The sequence below is a fragment of the Pelodiscus sinensis genome, chromosome 23 (assembly GCF_052426305.1).
Source record: "Pelodiscus sinensis isolate ZL-2025 chromosome 23, ASM5242630v1, whole genome shotgun sequence".
NCBI lineage: Eukaryota > Metazoa > Chordata > Testudines > Trionychidae > Pelodiscus > Pelodiscus sinensis.
In genome coordinates, this window is record NC_143074.1 from 20,375,895 (window position 1) to 20,393,167 (window position 17,273).

The window sequence follows — 17,273 nt, forward strand, 5'->3', positions numbered from 1 at the left end:
CAGGCTGTGGCCATCTACTGTGCTTTGGCAGTTGAGCATTTAGGAGCTTAAATGCTTCTGAACAAAAAGCTCAGACCCTGAGGCCAGAGTTAATTACCTTCATTATCTTTCATTAACAGTACCTGCGGGCTATACACGTGTGCTGGGTAGGTAAGATGTTTTTTACTCAATCAGGATAAACCATGGGTACTAGACAGGTGCAGGTAATACTTGTGTGTGGGTTATATACGCTGATTTACGGCAATTACTCCCCAGTGCTTCCTGGGCCTCTAAGTGGAGGTATTGCAGATGCACTAACAGGGCCTGCCTTGGACTACTTTTGAGGCTCCGGTGTAGCAGGGAGAGCTGATTTCAATTTTATTTTGAGTTTTCAAATTTTAGTTATCTTGAAATTTCCTAGTGTAGACATGCCCTCGGGGTGCTTACTTTTGAAGAGGTAGTGTGCCCAATACTGTCCAATTAGCCTTTGGTACTTATGAATCTGCCCCTGGTCAAATCTTTGTCCCCTGCAAGCAGGGTGAGGTAATGGGGGAAGAGCCGTATGTGTACCAAAGCTGTGTTCTGTTCCTTCCCTTCTCTCCAAATGGATGGTTATTTGACACTTACTAGCTGGAGACAGGGGTGTGAGTACTAGAGTGCATGACTGTGAGGATCACTGCAGAAGATTCTGCTCTGATTAACAATTTTGTGGGAAATTGTTAGTCTTCCCCAGTGAAGCACTTGACAGCTTGTGTGAGGCTACCCAAGTGACATGCCCCTGTTGAGACACAGGACTGAATGACTCATGCTAGGGAAGTAAAACGTGTTACAAACATCTGCAGCGAGGGATCATCTGTGTAGTGTGTGGAGTCCTCCATGGACACAATCTATTCACATCTGAGTGCTCCATGGAGTTGGGGGGCTGTACAGTCACATGCTGGCAGGCTGAATACTGCTTGGCCTACAATGCCTTCTGATCCAAGCATGGCTGGAGCCCTGAGGACAGCAGGGGCTTCCTTCTCCTGAGCCCTAAGGAACCCTGTGCTCCCTATTTAGCACCAAGAGCGACGAACAGAAAAGATCTGCTGGCCTTGAATAGCTTCCTTTACCAGCCCTTCCCCTCTACTACTGTTTCCCCAGAGCAGCAGGCTGGTGTAGAGGGTAGCTGGCAGCGTGCTCTCCTTCGGCTCCGGGGTTTCCATGCTGCTGGAGATGTGATGGGGTAGTTATGTTTCCCGGGCAGCTGTGTACAACCCCCTCCTGCTAAGCCACACTGCCCCTTCAGGCCTACCATGGCTTTATTCCACTTGTGCCTGTCTCTCCCCTACTCCTGCCTACGCCATCTTCACCTGCTTCTTCCTACTGCGGGGTTTGGCTCTGCATTTCAATCAAGCTGCGGTAACCAAAAGCTGCTAGGCTCTCCACCAAATTTGGCCGTGCCTGAGGCAGGGAAAGGGGAGGATCCCCTGAGAAGTGCTGATAGAGGGTAGAATAACATCCCTACCCCATGGGACTGCATAGGGTTTCCTCCGTGGCTCAGTGTATTGGCTCGGTTCAGCCCGGCCCTGCCCTGCCCGTGTTAACACTGATAACCAGCCGCGCGGCACAGCATGTAACTTTAATGCAGAAACAGCACCACCCTACAGAGTGCTTGGCTGATAGAAGGTGCATGACTTTCCTACTTGCGAACAGCTGGAGCCAGCAGGCCTAAGTCTTACGGGGTGGGCTCTGGCCGGCCCCTGTGGCAGGGAGCAGGGCCAATGAAAGCAGCTGGCTGCTCCCTGTGGCTTTTTGCATGGCACCCTTAGTTCCTATTGGTGGAAACCTGGCCAATGAGAAATTTTGCTGGGAGTAGGGGCAGTATGCTGAACCCTCTGCCTTCCTCCCTTCCTTCCAACACAGCCAGCCACCTGTCTGAGACTGCTGGGGGTGGGGGGGGGGGAGAGAGTCCTGATATTATAGGCTCTTCCCCCTTAAGATCTCAGACTTCTACGCTAAACAAGCTGCTGCGCCTACAGCTCATCTCGTACGGCTGTACCACACAGTTAATTTGTTTCTGACTGAGTTAGGTGAAAGACCAGGCCAACAATTAAGCACCACATGGTTTTGCTTTTAGTAAGTCTCTGGGGCGGGGCCAGCTGGACCGACGCTGGGAAGAAAGTGTTACAACCCTGAGCATCTTGTACAACTTGGCTGTGAGGGCAAAACACAAAGCTGCTTTAAAAGCCTTCTGGGAGAGGCTCAGTTTTTTGAAAAACACACTGGGCCTCTTCAGATCAAGATAAACTATGCGCCTCCATCCCAGGCTGTCCTCAAGGCCTTGTGGTATCTTCCTTCAGGCTGAATCCAGCAGTGCTGAGACAGGACGTGCACGGTTATCGACGCTCTCTGGTCCCACCGGGAAGTGCTGCACCTCTTCTCATTAACGTTCGTTCTTACATGAACCTGAAACCAGACCATTCCAAAGCCAGTGTTAGTTGGGGGTCAGTCTCCATGCAGATGGACTTTATTTTTCAGATGGGAGTGATCCTAAGATCAGCCCAACTAGTACAAAAGCAACATGTAGACCAGACCCAGTCACAGTGGGGGTGTTTGGGACTTGTTACCCTTTTACAAACTTCTAGGCTACATCTAGACTGGCATGATTTTCCGGAAATGCTTTTAACAGAAAAGTTTTCCGTTAAAAGCATTTTCAGAACAGAGCGTCTAGATTGGCACGGATGCTTTTCCACAAAAGCACTTTTTGCGGAAAAGCGTTCGTGGCCAATCTAGACGCGCTTTTGCGCAAAAAAGCCCCGATCGCCATTTTCGCAGTCAGGGCTTTTTTGCGCAAAACAAATCTCAGCTGTCTACACTGGCCCTTTTGCGCAAAAGGGACTTTTGCCTGAACAGGAGCAGCATAGTATTTCCGCAAGAAGCACTGATTTCTTACAGTAGGAAGTCAGTGCTTTTGCAGAAATTCAAGCGGCCAGTGTAGACAGCTGACAAGTTTTTCCGGAAAAGCGGCTGATTTTCTGGAAAAATTGGTCAGTCTAGAGACAGCCCTAGACTGTCAGGTATCTGGTTTTTGCCCAGACAGTCCAGTTTTCACCTCCTCAGTCTGGTTAAAAAAAAAAAACCCAGAAAACACCAGACATGTAAAATGGCCGATATTTTCTGTTTTTCTCGGATGGGAGGCCAGTGGGGACATTCGTCCCCTGCTGCATCTGGCAGAGGAGGGGTAGCGGAATTATTTAAAGGTGCAATGACTTTTTTTTTTTTTTTTGCTCAACAAGTTTGGTGGGGGGGGAGGGGAACCAGGGGACCAATTTTTTTCCCACCATGTTCAGTATTTTTATTTGAAAGTATCTGGCAACCCTACAAACTTCAGAGACACTGCTAGGTGTGAATGAGTGGAACCCTTACACACTGAGTAATTTAGCATTTGATGTTATGAGACAAGTGGGTGTAAAATCACTTGCACGCAAATGCAGCACAACAAACAAACCTAACTGGTGGGGTGGTTAAGCACTGGAATAAGTAGCTTAAGGAGGCTGTAGACTCTCCATCACTGGAGATTTTTAAGACCAGTTTAGATAAACACCTGTCAGGGATTATCAGATGCTGCTTGGTCCTGCTGTGAGGGCCGGGGACGGGACTTCTGGAGGTCCCTTCCAGTTTTAGTGTTCTAGGCTAAAATTCTCTAAATCATGAGGCCCTTAATGTTAGTTAAAACGTGTTTTTTATTCACAAAGCATTTCACCATTTAATGCTTCTAGCCTACTCCTGGTGAGGGAGGTGCAGATTTGCAGCACACAGTACAAAAAAAGGTAACTAAAAGATCACTCTTAGCTCAGTTCTCGGTTTAGCATCAGGCCCTTCGGAGCTAGGTAAGCCTCCAGCACTAATTGCTTGGCACCCACACAGCCAAATACCCCCATACGTGGCACAGAGTGGAAGCAAAACTGCTTGCAAGTGGAGCCTTTACACACCCCTTTTTCAAGAGCTTAGGAAGGTACCTGGAATTCCTTTCCATCCTCCTTGTGACTAAACCCACTGCAGTGTCAGGTTTGGCACCATTGGTGCCGTGTACTTTAGGCTATGTCTACACTGCGCTGGTTTTGTGCAAGAAATATGCAAATGAGGCTAAGCGTAGAATATTGCGGAGCCTCATTTGCATAATTAATGAGCAGCCGCTTTTTGTGCAAGAGGCAAAACCCCCCCTCTTGTGCAAGCGCCGTTCTTCCTGAAAAAAATGAAAAAGCCTCTTGCGCAAAAAGTGGCTGCTCATTAATTATGCAAATGAGGCTTAGTGTGACGAGTCTTAGTTCCCATTTTCCAACATGCTTATTTTAAAAGGGCAAAAATCAGTTGCAGGTATGAACATTAAGTGACCTTAGAAGGCGGCATGGAACTATTCCAGCTAATGGTCTCCTATGTACGCATCCTTATCACGAGCATAACACTGGAATGTGGAGCTGAGTGAGTTGATTTCAAGAAATGTCATGACAGAGCAACTCCTGTAACATTTTCCCCCATCATTTAAGTTTTTCTTTTTAAGCCAAAGCCTTGCCCCTTTGTAATAGGAACCATCTGAAAACTGACTTTGCTTATGTGGGTAAGAACAAGGCAACCTGTATTGGAACGAGGTATGTTGTGGGACTTTCTATGCCATTTCGAGACCGGGTAACTAATTGGGAATTGAATTGTAGTCTTGCTGTACATCAGTCCTGAGTGGACAAACCCAGCAAGGTTGATCTAAAGCGGTTAATGGAAAACAAGGCTTTCAAATGCAAAAGTTGTAAAAGGCTGGCAAATTGCACATTAAAACAAAGCACTTAAAAATTGAAATGGGAAATAAAACACTGTGTTAGCACTCATAGCAGTGCTCCACGGAGGGCTCTGTACACTGAAATTAATGCAGTTGTGTGAAAACACAAACCTCTACCAGGCTGTGCTGAAATAAACATCAACCTAATGCTTGCTGTTAATTTCACCAAGCTGCGTCAATTTCCAGGATGCACATATTAGCTGGATAACTACAGCAGACATGAACATCATGGTGGGAAATTAAGCTCCACGCCAGAGTCTTTCTCCAGCAGCTACACTTTTTCAGACGCTAAGGTTTTCATCAAATGCTTTGTTCAAAGTTGTCGTGCAATTGTGCCTTTTCTAACCAGCATTGATTAGCTGCGCTGCAGAAAAGACATGGTTTAGTTGCTCCAATGTTCCCTTTACTCTGTTTAGTTCTGTACTCACCCAATTCTGATGATATAGCCACAAACCCTAGCATCTAAGTTTGGTAATTAGCTGGACTGTTAGTATTGAGTTTCACTGAAGTTGAGGCAGTTCATGGACCCTGGCAGTGGCAGGAAAAGCAGCAGAGATAATAATATGTACCCTTTATGCAGCCCAAAAAAATGTCATCTCCATTTATTATCTTTGGATGCTTCACGAAGGTTTCAAATTCAACACCCGCACAAACAGCTTTGAAATGAAATGATGCATCTTTTATTAATTACAAGCTGCTGGTTTTGTTGTTCGTTATGTCTAGGCCACAATAAATCTACTTCTGCTCTGAGCCAATTGGTCTGCATGTGAGTGGTGTGTCTACAAAAGATGAGCTTTACAAAAGGGAAGCAATTTGGCATTTGTACCTTACACTGCTATCTGCCCATTTAATTTGAATGGCTACATCTGAGAATGGGCGAGAGCACTTTGTCTCTGTCCTTCCCCCCCTTCGCTCTTCGAGGTAGGGAGGTGGCTTTTTGAAGCGAGCTTGTATAGACAATGAACTAGAGTGAAATCCACAAAGTGCCAGTGTTCCTTCTGATCTTTTCCAGACAGGTGCGGAATAAATTGTACATGCCCCAAGGCATGTGTGAATGTTCACCACCAGTAGAAACAAAAACCTCGGGCTGTGTCTAGACTGGCAAGTTTTTCCGGAAAATCAGCAGCTTTTCCGGAAAAACTTGCCAGCTGTCTACACTGGCCACTTAAATTTCCGGAAAAGCACTGACGATCTCATGTAAAATCATCAGTGCTTTTCCGGAAAAACTGTGCTGCTCCCGTTCGGGCAAAAGTCTTTTTCCAAAAGACTTTTGCCTTTAGGGCCAGTGTAGGCAGCATAGTCCTGTTTTCCACAAAAAAGCCCCGATCACAAAAATGGCGATCGGGGCTTTTTTGCGGAAAAGCGGGTCTAGATTGGCCATGGACGCTTTTCCGCAAAAAGTGCTTTTGCGGAAAAGCATCCTGCCAATCTAGACGTGCTTTTCAACGGAAAACTTTTTCCGTTAAAAGCATTTTCGGAAATTCATGCCGGTGTAGACGTAGCCTTGCTGTGGGCACTTTGGTAATCAGCTCGGTGGCAGTGGAATCTCTCCTGCATACGCGCCCAGCTTACGGAAAATATTGGTGATTGCTGATCCAACCCCTTTCTTTTAATAGTAGAGGAAGTGAAATGTAACCGAGTGGTAGAACCGGGATTAGAATTCAGGAGCAGGGTGCCTTACCAACCAGGCATCTGTGGCAGCGCCGTTGCCATAGGAAAAGGCGCAGGGGGTGAAGCGAACTCGCCAGTAAAAGCTCTAGCAATAACCCAAGCCAGTGGGCTTCCCCTTGCTGCACAGGGCCCAACTAGCCTTGCCCCTTACATGTCTCCAGCCGCTCCTCCAGGAAGGCGATCTGATCGCTCAGGGAGTCAATTCTATCCAGCTGCCGCAGGGAGTGAATCAGCAGGCGGATGGGGTCTGTGCTGGCGTCATCTGCTGCCGATGGCACGAAGTTATGGAACGGCGCCAACACCAGCTGGAGTTTCTTTAGAGCGAAAGGAGCCAGTTAGTATAACAGAGATGGAAACTATCAGACCACCCACCGGGACCTGCCCCTATAGCCCAGGGCTGGCAGAGCGGAATGGTAGGGGTAGAAGTTAACCAGGCTCTTGTTCCCGTGTGCGCTGCGTTCAGCAGGCCACACAGCTGGGAACGCTGATCCCAGGAGGCCAGATGCTATTTTTAATTTCGCCACCTCATCGAGCCGGGGGAAGGCAAGACGGCTGGATGTGACCAGCTGTGCGGCGAGGCGCTGGAGTCAAACGGGCCGGGGTTGATTGAAAGAGACACCGACAAAAGGCGGCAGCGCGCTCGCCTGCGTCTCCGGGGGCACGTGCGTCTCACCTGCTCCAGCGCCTCCACCCGGCTCCTCAGGGCCTGTATTTCTCCCCTCGTTTCACCGGAGACACCTGCCAGGAGCAATGGTCACAGACACCGCAGGAGTTAGTCACGGCCCGCACTGGGAACCGGCGGCGTCCGCAGCGGACTGTGGGCTGCCACCTCTGCGGTGCAAAAGACCTAAAAAGGCGGCGCAACGGGGTGCACTGAGCCCTGATGGATTCCCCAGCTCTCCTGGGACAACCTGGCCACCCTCAGGGAGGCGGGCAGCAGCCAAAGGATTAAACCAGAGGGCTGCCCGCCTGAGGGAACCAGCCGCCTAATGCTGAGCTCTGACCTGCCCGGCAAGACAAGGGCGCTACCTCACAGCTCAGACGTACTCCCCTCCCCCTCACACCCCATATCAGTTAGCTAGAAATCCCTATAGGGTGGTTGCAGGGCAAGGTCTCGTTCACGCAGGATTGGCCCCTCTACGCGCCCGAGTGAGTTCGTTGGACAGGGGCCTTGGGTGGGGGCAGGGACATGCACAGTCTGTGGCACCACAGACTTCCGTGGCGTGGCCCTCTGAGGGGAGGTTTTGCAGATGCACCAAGCAGGAGCCTCACCTGCTACAAACTAGCCGTAGCCCCCCTGCGGCCAATAACGCAGCTGAAGGGGTGGCCCAAAGCCAGCACCCAGCCCACGGGGACAATCCAGCAATGACTGGAGCTCGGGGTCTTTGCACGGTTGCATGAGGCATCCAGAGCCTAACCCTGCAGGCACATTACCCCACAAACTACAGCCAGACTTTCCCCCTCACTGGGGAGCAAACCCCGGGTCCAAAATGTGTGTGTGGCGGGCTGGCGAGAGGGCAGCGGCTGGGGAAATTGTTCTGGACGGGAGAGAGCAGCAGCCAAAGGCAGTCAGTAATTCTAACCATTCCTCTAATTTAGCCCTGGAGTAGCTTTCCCCAAAGGCTCTGAATTAGACACATGGCCCTCAGCCCCTGCCACTGTGCCTTCGGGCTGCTCCGGGGCCAAAGCTACTTTGCAAGTGAAAACCTACTACAGCCCTGGGGTAAAAATGAACCCACGGGGCCCTTGGCACGCTGCTCCTCCAGCAAAGCAGGAATGGCCCGACCCGTGGCGCGCCAGAGCGGGCTGCAGCCAGGGGCCGTTTGCCTTGCGGCGTCTGCAGGATGGTGGCTTGCAACGAGGCGTCCCGTTGCTAGCCACCGTCCTGCAGACGCCGCGAGGCAGTGAGGTGCTTTCACCGCATCGGCAACACCCCACCAGCTAGCCGCCGATCTGCCGAGGGAGCAGGTGTTGGTAGGCGGTGCCGGGCTGTGACGGATGCACGGGAGGCCCTACCCCCCCACGACAGCAGCACCGGGACCAGCCCCACAGCTGAGGCGAGCCGGCGCAGCTCCATCACCTCAGCAGGGTGACGAGAAAAACGGCCCCTGCCCTCGGACTAAAGCACCATCGTGGTGCTGCTGCTCTTCACGGGGCGGGGGCAGCAAAGCGTTGGCTTGAGGTGGGACAGGCCTCTAACCCGGTCAGGCCTCTGCCTCCGTAGCGCCCTCGAGATCAGGCCTCGTGCCTCGACAGAACTGTTGGTCACTATGGCGATGATGCCCTCGCGGGGTCTGTGATTTTACCAGACGTCTGTGGCTACTGCTGTCGTCCTGCCCCTGGAACCTGGACCCCATGCTCCCCGGTCCTGCAGCTTGTGGTGGGGGCTATGGCTGGGGCTGTAGGCCTCTGCCTCATGGCTTTGGCTGGGCACTAAAGCCAGGGCCACACACCATCCTTGTAGCTTCCTAGGGGTGAGCTTCCTCCCTCTTCTCCACCACCCCCATGGCTGTGGCTGGGGCTTTGCAGCCGGGGCCCCGTGGATGCCTCCTTCCCCCATCCCTGTGGCTGCAGCTGCTGAATCTAGGGTTGAGGGGTTCACTCTATGGAAATGGGGCTCGGCTTATTGGTTTCCCCCCTCCCAGGACTCTGGCCGTCATTCTCCCCCTCCCTGGTTATTTTTAGTAAAGCCACAGACGGGTCACGGGGCACCCATGAATTGTTGCTTGTCGCCCAGGACCCGGCCGTGCCGTTTCCTAAAAAGAACCGGGATGAAATCTGAGCCAGCTGGGATGTCCCGAGCGGGGAAGGTGGCTCTGGAGATGAGAGGGGGCAGGCCGCGGGGATCACGTCCACAGCCACGTGGGCAGGTGCAGCCCTTCCGCCCGTGCTGCTCCGGTCTGTCGCCAGGGCTGGCCGCAGCGCATTATTACTCACGGTACGAGTTTGAAGTGTCACAGCGCGTACCAAAAGTAATAATGAGCCGGCACCAGCGTCGCCGCCACGCCCGTCCGCGGGGCCCGGGAGTCACACGCAGAGGAAAGACGATGTTGTGTTGACCCAGTTGTCTCGCTGTTGGCCATGGGGTCCCTGGCCTGGCCAGGAGCTGGCTTCCCATCAGCTAGGGTGGGGGTCTCATCCCGTAACTGATTAAACCTCACAGCACGCCATTATCCCCGTTACAGGCAAGGCTCCTAGCCCTGGTCACACGTCAGAATTGAACCCAGGAATTCTGGTTCCCAGCCCCCTGGGCTAGCGACTCCCACAGCCTCGTAAAAGCCCCGCAGTTCAAATTCAGCCCAGCCCTACACTGACAGCTGCACCTGCATGAGCTGAGGCTGTTCGCTGTTACCTGAGTGGTTGAAGGCAGGGGAGGCAGCGACCTCTGTCCCAGGGGGTGGCTGCAGAGCGTGGCATGATTTTCCGTCGGGGCCGAGCCTTTGCCCAGACGGACAGGCGCAGCGATAGCTCCCCGGAGTGTTGACACAATGCTGGCTGCAGCCGTGACTCCGGCCGGCGCATTCATCCACATCTGAAAGCAGAGAGGTATAGTCCTGGGGGTCTGAGCTCATGTGCCATCTGGAACCCTCTCCCACCCCGGGCAAAGCCCGTGGAAGAAGGTGGCAGGTAAATCTGCAGTGCTCTGTGCTCACCCCCAGCAAGACGTGGTCCCCTCACAAAGCGCATAGGTGGGCCTGCGTGAGGGTTAGGAGTGGGAGAGCTTCGACTACAGAGCCGTCTGTCATTCCTTGGGGGACGGCTTAATCCGGGCCACAGTTTGGGGAGGCCTAATGTGGTGACAGCAGGCCGGATTAGTTTGAGAACAACTATACCCAGCTGCCCGAGAAGAGACTCTCTGCTGTCAATGCAGCCTGCTGGAGTATCTCTTTGCACAGGCACTAAACGTCATGGCCCTAATTCTCCACCGTGTGACTCCCATTTCATGCCTCTGTTGCTACACCAGGAGTAGCCCCCTGACACATCAGTCCCAGGGCTCCTCCAAAGGGCAAAACCAAAGCCCCTGGTCTGAACACTCCCAAATTCTGGCTCTACATCTAAACATCCTCTGTCAAAGCAGCACCGTCGTCTCTCCAGCCTCCCCCCTGCAGCAGCAGCCTGCTGCTGTGTTCCTAGCAAGGCAGAATGGGAGCAGTCCAATGATTTGCCTTGTTTGTGCCCCAAACAGAGCAGCTCACTCAGTTATCAGACGCTTCTCGGAGCTTTGAAAAGGGGGCGGGGGGGAGAGCGTGCACATGCCTGCAGGGCAGCAGAGATCACAAAACACTGAGCACAGCCATCAGGGTAGCCATTATGGGATACTAATAAAAACCATTTCTCTTGACAAAACAAACAGCAGAGTCCATGCTGGCTCTTTGTCAGCAATAAAGGGAGGGGAAAAGACAAAAGACTCTTGCAGGAATGGACGTTTTTTGTGGCCAAAACTGGGTATTTTTCCTGACAAAAGTCGCATTATGATGCGTATGCGCTCACAGTTTTGCCACCAAATGGCAGTTTTTGGAGACAAAACGTGCCAGTGTAGACAAGGTCTTACTCTTTCAGCCAAAGGGGCAGAGGCCTGGGACTCTGGTGGTGCCCAGTTCAGGGTCACTCCCTGCTGAGAGCCAACAGGGGAAACGATTAGGCCTACACCCTCTTCCCAGGGCTACTGGCTAATACAGGAGATGGTTGTCAGCTACTGCAAATCACCTTCTACAAGTCAGCCTGACTTATTCCCTCCCCTGCCCCTACACTGCCGGAAACTCCAGCAAAGACACTGGGATACACAACTGGGAGACCAGCACTGTTACCTGTCTGGCAGGATTTCCCCATCCACCCTGCGGGGCAGGTGCATCTGTCTGGGGCTGAACAGCTCCCACCGTGTTGACACGGCAACCTGCAAATTGCTGTAAAACAAAAGCGCCAGGTCACGGTGTTGCTGGGGCGAATGTCTGGGCGTCCCGACACCCGCACGTGCGCCCTCCCTCACAAACTCCTCAGGTCAGGGAGACTTTACTGCACAGACAGTAAACTGCAGGCGCCCCTCAAGCGAAGCCCCAGATCTGGGCCGGAGTCTAGAATGGCTCTGAAAGCAGACGGGCCTGCTTTCCATGAACGCCGGTCTTGCATATGTAGCTCAACCCGCTGCAGCCCTGGAAAGAAGACGCCATCCTGACAGCATAGGAAGTGGGAGTCACAAAGGGGAGGGGGCGTCAGTAGCCGCGCTCGCTCAGTGAAGGGCTTGGGGGGGGGGCGTGTTATTCTATCGCAGTCTAGTTTGGTCTGGTAAGAGCTTCGCATCCAATGTGCTTGGCGTTGCTTTTGCGCGGCACATCACTTTTTCCCCCGCAAAGCAGAGCTGTCCCATTACTGCTGATTTATGCGGAAAGGGTTTCTTCATTTCCCCTCGGGTACAAGCCACGCTAAGAAAGCGATATGTAAGCCAGGCGAGCAAAGTGGCAAAGAATGGCTGTACACGCCCGGCTAATTGAAACCGATCTGTTCTCCAATGTGAGTGCTGGAAGGACACGGGACTGCTTAGTGCAAGAGGGAATTACGCTGGGTTCAGACAGACCTGATAACAAGGGAGAAACTGGGCAGGGTTTTCAGGCGCATTCTGTGACCAGAGAGATGCTGAGAGCCGTTTACAGTGTGTTAACAGCCCGTCTGTGCTCTATTCCCCTCCTCACTAGCACAGCCAATCCCACCAACCACTGGTGGAGATGCGAATACTTTTCATTCAGGCTATGTGTACAGTACAGTGTTTTCCCGGAAAAACTCTGCTGCGTCCACGAAACGTGTCCGCTTTTTGGGAAAAGTTTCGGAAAAAGTGGGCATGTTCTTTTGGAAGCCCTGTATTCCTCGTTTTGGCTATGTCGACACTGTGTTCTTTTTTCGGAAAAAGATATGCAGATTGCAAATCACAATTTGCGTCCCTTTTTCCACTTCTTTTGTGGAAGAGGCTTCTCCGACATTTGGCCCGTCTACACTGGGCCAAATGTCGGGGAAAAAAAACCCTTTTTTGGAACATCCCTTCTTCCTCGTAAAACAAGATTTACAGGGATGCCGAAAAAGCGCATCTGCTCTTCCGAAAAAAATTTCGGAAGAGCAGACGCATTCCTTGGACGCAGCAGAGTTTTTCTGGGATATCAGCGGTATCCCGGAAAAACTCTGCAATGTAGGCATATCCTTTATGAGGAATAAGGGCTCTTCCAAAAGAGAAAGTTTTCCCCACTTTTGGTCCTGGGAAAAAAAGAGGGAAAAGATCGCAACGTAGACATAGCCTAAGAGACTTCCACACAGAAAGCTCATTGCTATTGACTTGGCAAGAGCCATGAGCAGATCACATCCTTTCTGGTGCCTCAGTTCTCCCTTCGGTGACCCAGAGGTTCTAAATACTCCTCCCACGTCCTCAAGTCAGGAGCAGAATCCACCTCTCCGGACTGTCGATCCGCTAGGCCGATGCTGTCCCTCTCGCAGCCCTGGGACCAATTCTGCTCTCGTTTACACCAGGGTAAGTCAGGCAGAAATCCACCGACGTCAATGAAAAAAGACAGGTGTCAAACCGGTGTACGGGACAGCAGGACCAATGCGCCGGAGGGGAGATGCTGTAATCTCATCATGACCCCTATTCTGCTCGCGCTGCCCTCGTTTACCTTTGCTGCATCCGACTGCGTGGGCACTTGTCCGTCTCCATCCGGGGCAGCACATATACACGGGCTGGGAAAGTCTCTGGAAGGCCTGGCGATAGGCAACCTTGTATGTGGTTCTGCAGTAAGGTTCGGGAAAGGTGTTAGGGACTGAGCCGGTACGGGGTGAAGAAAGAGCCAAACCCTGCCTCGGCCTGGCTCCAGGGAGCAGTGGATCAGCCCTGTGCCGCTTACTTCCCTTGCTGTGTCCGCTTGGCCGTGCCCACTCCAGGCTGATGTCCTCCCAAGAGTAGGGGTTGTGTCCTTACCCACACCAAGAGCCAGGTAGCTCTGTCTCTCCCAACAGGGATCTGGGGGAACAGGCTTCCTCCCTCCCTGTGTGCAGGCGTGTGAGACCCAGGGCACGATCGCGCCTTCTACACCGGGGACAAACCCTTTGCTAAGACACTGCGTCTAGGGGCCAGTCTGTGGGCTCCGCATGGGCGTCATCCAGCCCCGGCGTGGACAGGTGATTCCAGACGCCGCCTGGTGCAGCGACAGCCCCCATCCTTCCTCACCTGTACGTACTGCAGAGCCGGTATCCCTGGCACGTCGTGAGGTAGGGCTGGTAGACGGGCTGCACGTAGGACTCCACGTACGGCACGGCTCGGTTCTGCACCGCCGCGGTGCACACTCTGCGGCTAGACACAAGGCAGCGAGTCTCACGCAAAGGGAAAGCCACGGGGATCAGCCCCCGAAGGCCAAGGTTGGAGGGCGGGGAAGGGATGTGACATGAAAACCAAGGCAGGAGGCCAAATCCAGCTCCCGTGCAAGAGGATGCCATGCCACGGTCTTCTGTGCAACTGTGCCCTTACTCCTAGGCTTGATTTGGCCATGGGGAAATCTGATTCTCAGCCAGGGGTGATGCTCAGCTTGTGAAGGCAAAGACTTTCATGGGGGTTAAAAAAGAGGTAGATAGCCATCGATGGACCTACCCTCCATGGGGTGGGAGGAGGGGTGGGACTGGTGTCCCTAGCCTCTGTTTGTCTGGAAATGGGTGACAGGAGAGGGATCGCGTGAGGATTACTTGTTGTGTTCCCTCTTTATGGGGCACCTGGCATTGGCTACTGTCAGCAGACAGGATCCTGAGCTAGATGGACCTTTGGTCTGGCCATTCTTATGGTCCCATTCCTTCAATGAAGCTGCGTCAATTTCCACTGGCGGAGAATCTGGCCAAGAACCTCGAACAGACTCGGGTTAGCTGCAATTGCTAAGGTTCCCTTCATTCCTCCGCTCTGGTACCTTTGGGAAGAGGAGCCAATACAGGCTTCTAAAACTGAGCTCAGGTAGAGCCCGGGCATATCCGCTGTGCATCCTGCCACGCGGCTGCAGGGAGTTTGCACGCCGCACATCTCTCCGAGAGGTTCTACACTCCCAGGTAGGCTCCCTTCCGCCCTCGAGCTGCAAGGCTCCCTCTGATTGGCCGACACATTGTCACCGGGAACAGTGCCGCTCGTTCCAATGTCGGGAACAGAGATCTGCAGCTGGCACGGCTGCCATGCAACGTCTCGGCACAGAGACCTATGCTGGCTGCTGTACAATTACCGAGCGAAGCAGAGGAATCCAACCCCCCCAGTGAGGGAATCGTTTCCTCGGGAGCAGCAGACAACACCCCCACAGTATAGGGGACATGGCAACGCTGTAAGAAAAATCATTCGCTTTTTAGCGGGCCTTCCATTTGTTTTCATGCCATGATTGTGGCGACACTGGAAACACCTGGGTGATGACCAAAAATCAACAGCGAGGGCCAGATTCTGCTCAGCGGGATCAAACCCCTTCCACCAAAGTAGCTCTACATTTGCACCGGGGCGACTGAGATCAGGATCTGCCCCCTACCCCAACTACACCCCCCGCAAGGCAAAAGTTTCATGCAATTCACATCCAAAGAGTTCTTGGTTAAGGACGTTGGCACCGTTTTGCCTTTTGCCAGCTGGAGAGGTGCTGTTCCACTGGATGCAGTCTGGTACAGATCTTAGCCTCTGGAGCAGATGCCCATTAAGAGACCCAATTATTTGTGCCAGCTCCTCAGCCAAATTAGAAACTCGAACTAAAGTGCTGAAAATTAATACTGACATCAGATGCCTTCCGTTAACTCCGGATAACTCATTTCGCCCTGCTGGATTCGTGGTATGGGAGAGGCAGTTCTGCTGACATTTTTATTAAGCTATCTCTGCTCTGGACGCGTGGATATATCTCAGCAGCCAGTCTTTCTTCCCCGAGAGTGAGTGCGCGTGCATGTGCGGAAGACACAGAGGTTCAGCTTGAGGACTTCATTACTACAGGATGGCAAAAGATTAAGTGCTGTAGCAAGGGCTAGATCCCTCACTGCCGCGGTGTCGCCAGAAGGGCTCACTTGAGTGGACCCTGATTTCGAGTGGGCAATGATGGGAGGGGAGATTAAACCCCAGCATCCCAACCCTGCTCCTGGCTGGAGCACCGGGCGCAGAGGGATCAGCCCCTGCACCAAAGCCCTGCTCCCTCGCCAGAGCCAGGTCGGTCTCTGCACCTGGCCTGCATGGATAGACCTGGAAGCAAAGTGGGTGGGGTATGGCCCACCGGGGCTACACCACTGCCTCATTGTAGAATCTGTCTAGGTAGGTCAGAATTACACAAGTGGGGTCCAGACAGAAATATTTCCAGGAGGAGATGAATTAACTGGGGTGCAGAATCAAATCCAGACTTCCTAAAATGTCAACATAGCCATCAAGAGGAAGTCTTGCTTTGGAACTGGGTTGCTGGTTTGACCCATTACAGAGCTGAGGGTTCATTGTGACATAGCAGACAAATTCCAAAGAATGCCAAGATCTACGCTACCCCAGGAGGAATGTGCAAATTTTCCTCTTATGCCCTATTTAGCTTTTTGATTCCCCACGCCAAGTGGCGAAGACACTCTCTTTGTATATGCTGCGCGAAACTCAGCTGATTCTCTTGAATGTATTTGGAGGACTTTCTGCTTTAGAGATGTAGCAGACAAATGCCAAAGTTTTCCTATCCTGAATTTCCCCACAGTTCAATGTGTATTTGGAGCCAGAGGTTTGGTTTAGATACTATTAATAATTATTTTATTTTTAGTAATAATAATAGTATTAATAAGTAATAATTAATAGCAATTATGTGTGATCAGATAGGAGACATCAAATCCCATGCTTCAGGACACACACAGCCACTGTGGTCCGGAAGGAACTGTTCCACCGTCTACAGCATTGCCCACTTGGCTAAGTACACTGAGGGCGCGAGAGTTTGCCCTCGCCTGATACGTCACTTCTTGGCTGCTGCCAGTGGCAGGATACTGAACTTGGTGAACCAGCCATTCGTGTGTACGTGCACATTGACACGTGTCTGGGGGCGTGCAGCAAGAGTGTGCACGTGTGTGAGTAAACACGCGGATGGGTGTGGCGGTGGAGTGTGTGCCTTTATGCTCGAGGGGGGGTGAACACCCTCAGGAGTGTGCCCTAATGACACAAACCATTAGCAGCTTATGCTCTATTTAGCTTTTTGATTCCCCACACCAACCGGCAAAGACACTCTATACTGCACAGAATTCAGCTGATTCTCTTGAATTTATATGGAGGACTTTCTGCATTAGAGACGTAGCAGACAAATTCCAAAGTTTGCCAAGACCTACGCTACTACCATAGGAGGAATCTGCAAAGTTGCTTCTTGCTTGGCCCCGCATGTGAAAACTGCTTATTCCCATGCAGCAGACTGGCCCCCGAAAAGGCCTCTCCTTGTGTGTGTGAGGCAAGCCAGACTTCTGAAGTCTGGACAAAGACGAGACTTACCCTGACCAGGCAAAACGCTCCGTGCTGGTCACGCCCAGGAGGACAAATCCCGTGAGGAGGCAGAGGATGGTCTGCATTTCCTGTTCTCTGCGGGGTTTTTCTTTTCTGCCGTGCAATATTGTGTGGCATGAAGGAGTGTCGCTCCTGGCTAGGAAGCACCAGCATTTACTGCATGTCTCTCCTCAGTGGGGAACCCTGGAAGCAAAAGAATAACACTCTTACCATGCAGTGTCCGTACTAGGGCTACATCTAGACTGCAGGCTTCTTTCGGAAGGACCTTTTTTCGGAAGAGATCTTCAGGAAAAACATCTTCCGAAAGAGCACATCCACACACAAAAGCGCATT

The 17,273-nt window shown here is 52.2% G+C and overlaps 1 protein-coding gene across 3 annotated transcripts in view; it reads right to left on the reverse strand.

Annotated features, from left to right (window-relative positions):
• Positions 1-2,068: 2,068 nt before the first annotated feature.
• EGFL7 (EGF like domain multiple 7) overlaps positions 2,069-17,273 on the reverse strand; it is a 36,114-nt gene continuing 20,909 nt past the window's right edge. For all 3 annotated transcript variants that reach the window (XM_075905346.2, XM_006120759.5, XM_075905345.2), the window contains 8 exons: positions 16,929-17,123; positions 13,665-13,787; positions 13,114-13,226; positions 11,269-11,364; positions 9,813-9,992; positions 7,134-7,198; positions 6,612-6,774; positions 2,069-2,424 (listed from right to left, as the gene is read on the reverse strand). In XM_075905346.2, the coding sequence (XP_075761461.2) occupies positions 2,402-2,424; positions 6,612-6,774; positions 7,134-7,198; positions 9,813-9,992; positions 11,269-11,364; positions 13,114-13,226; positions 13,665-13,787; positions 16,929-17,005 (840 nt within the window). In that variant the 5' untranslated portion in view covers positions 17,006-17,123 and the 3' untranslated portion in view covers positions 2,069-2,401. The remainder of the gene's footprint in view (positions 2,425-6,611; positions 6,775-7,133; positions 7,199-9,812; positions 9,993-11,268; positions 11,365-13,113; positions 13,227-13,664; positions 13,788-16,928; positions 17,124-17,273) is intronic.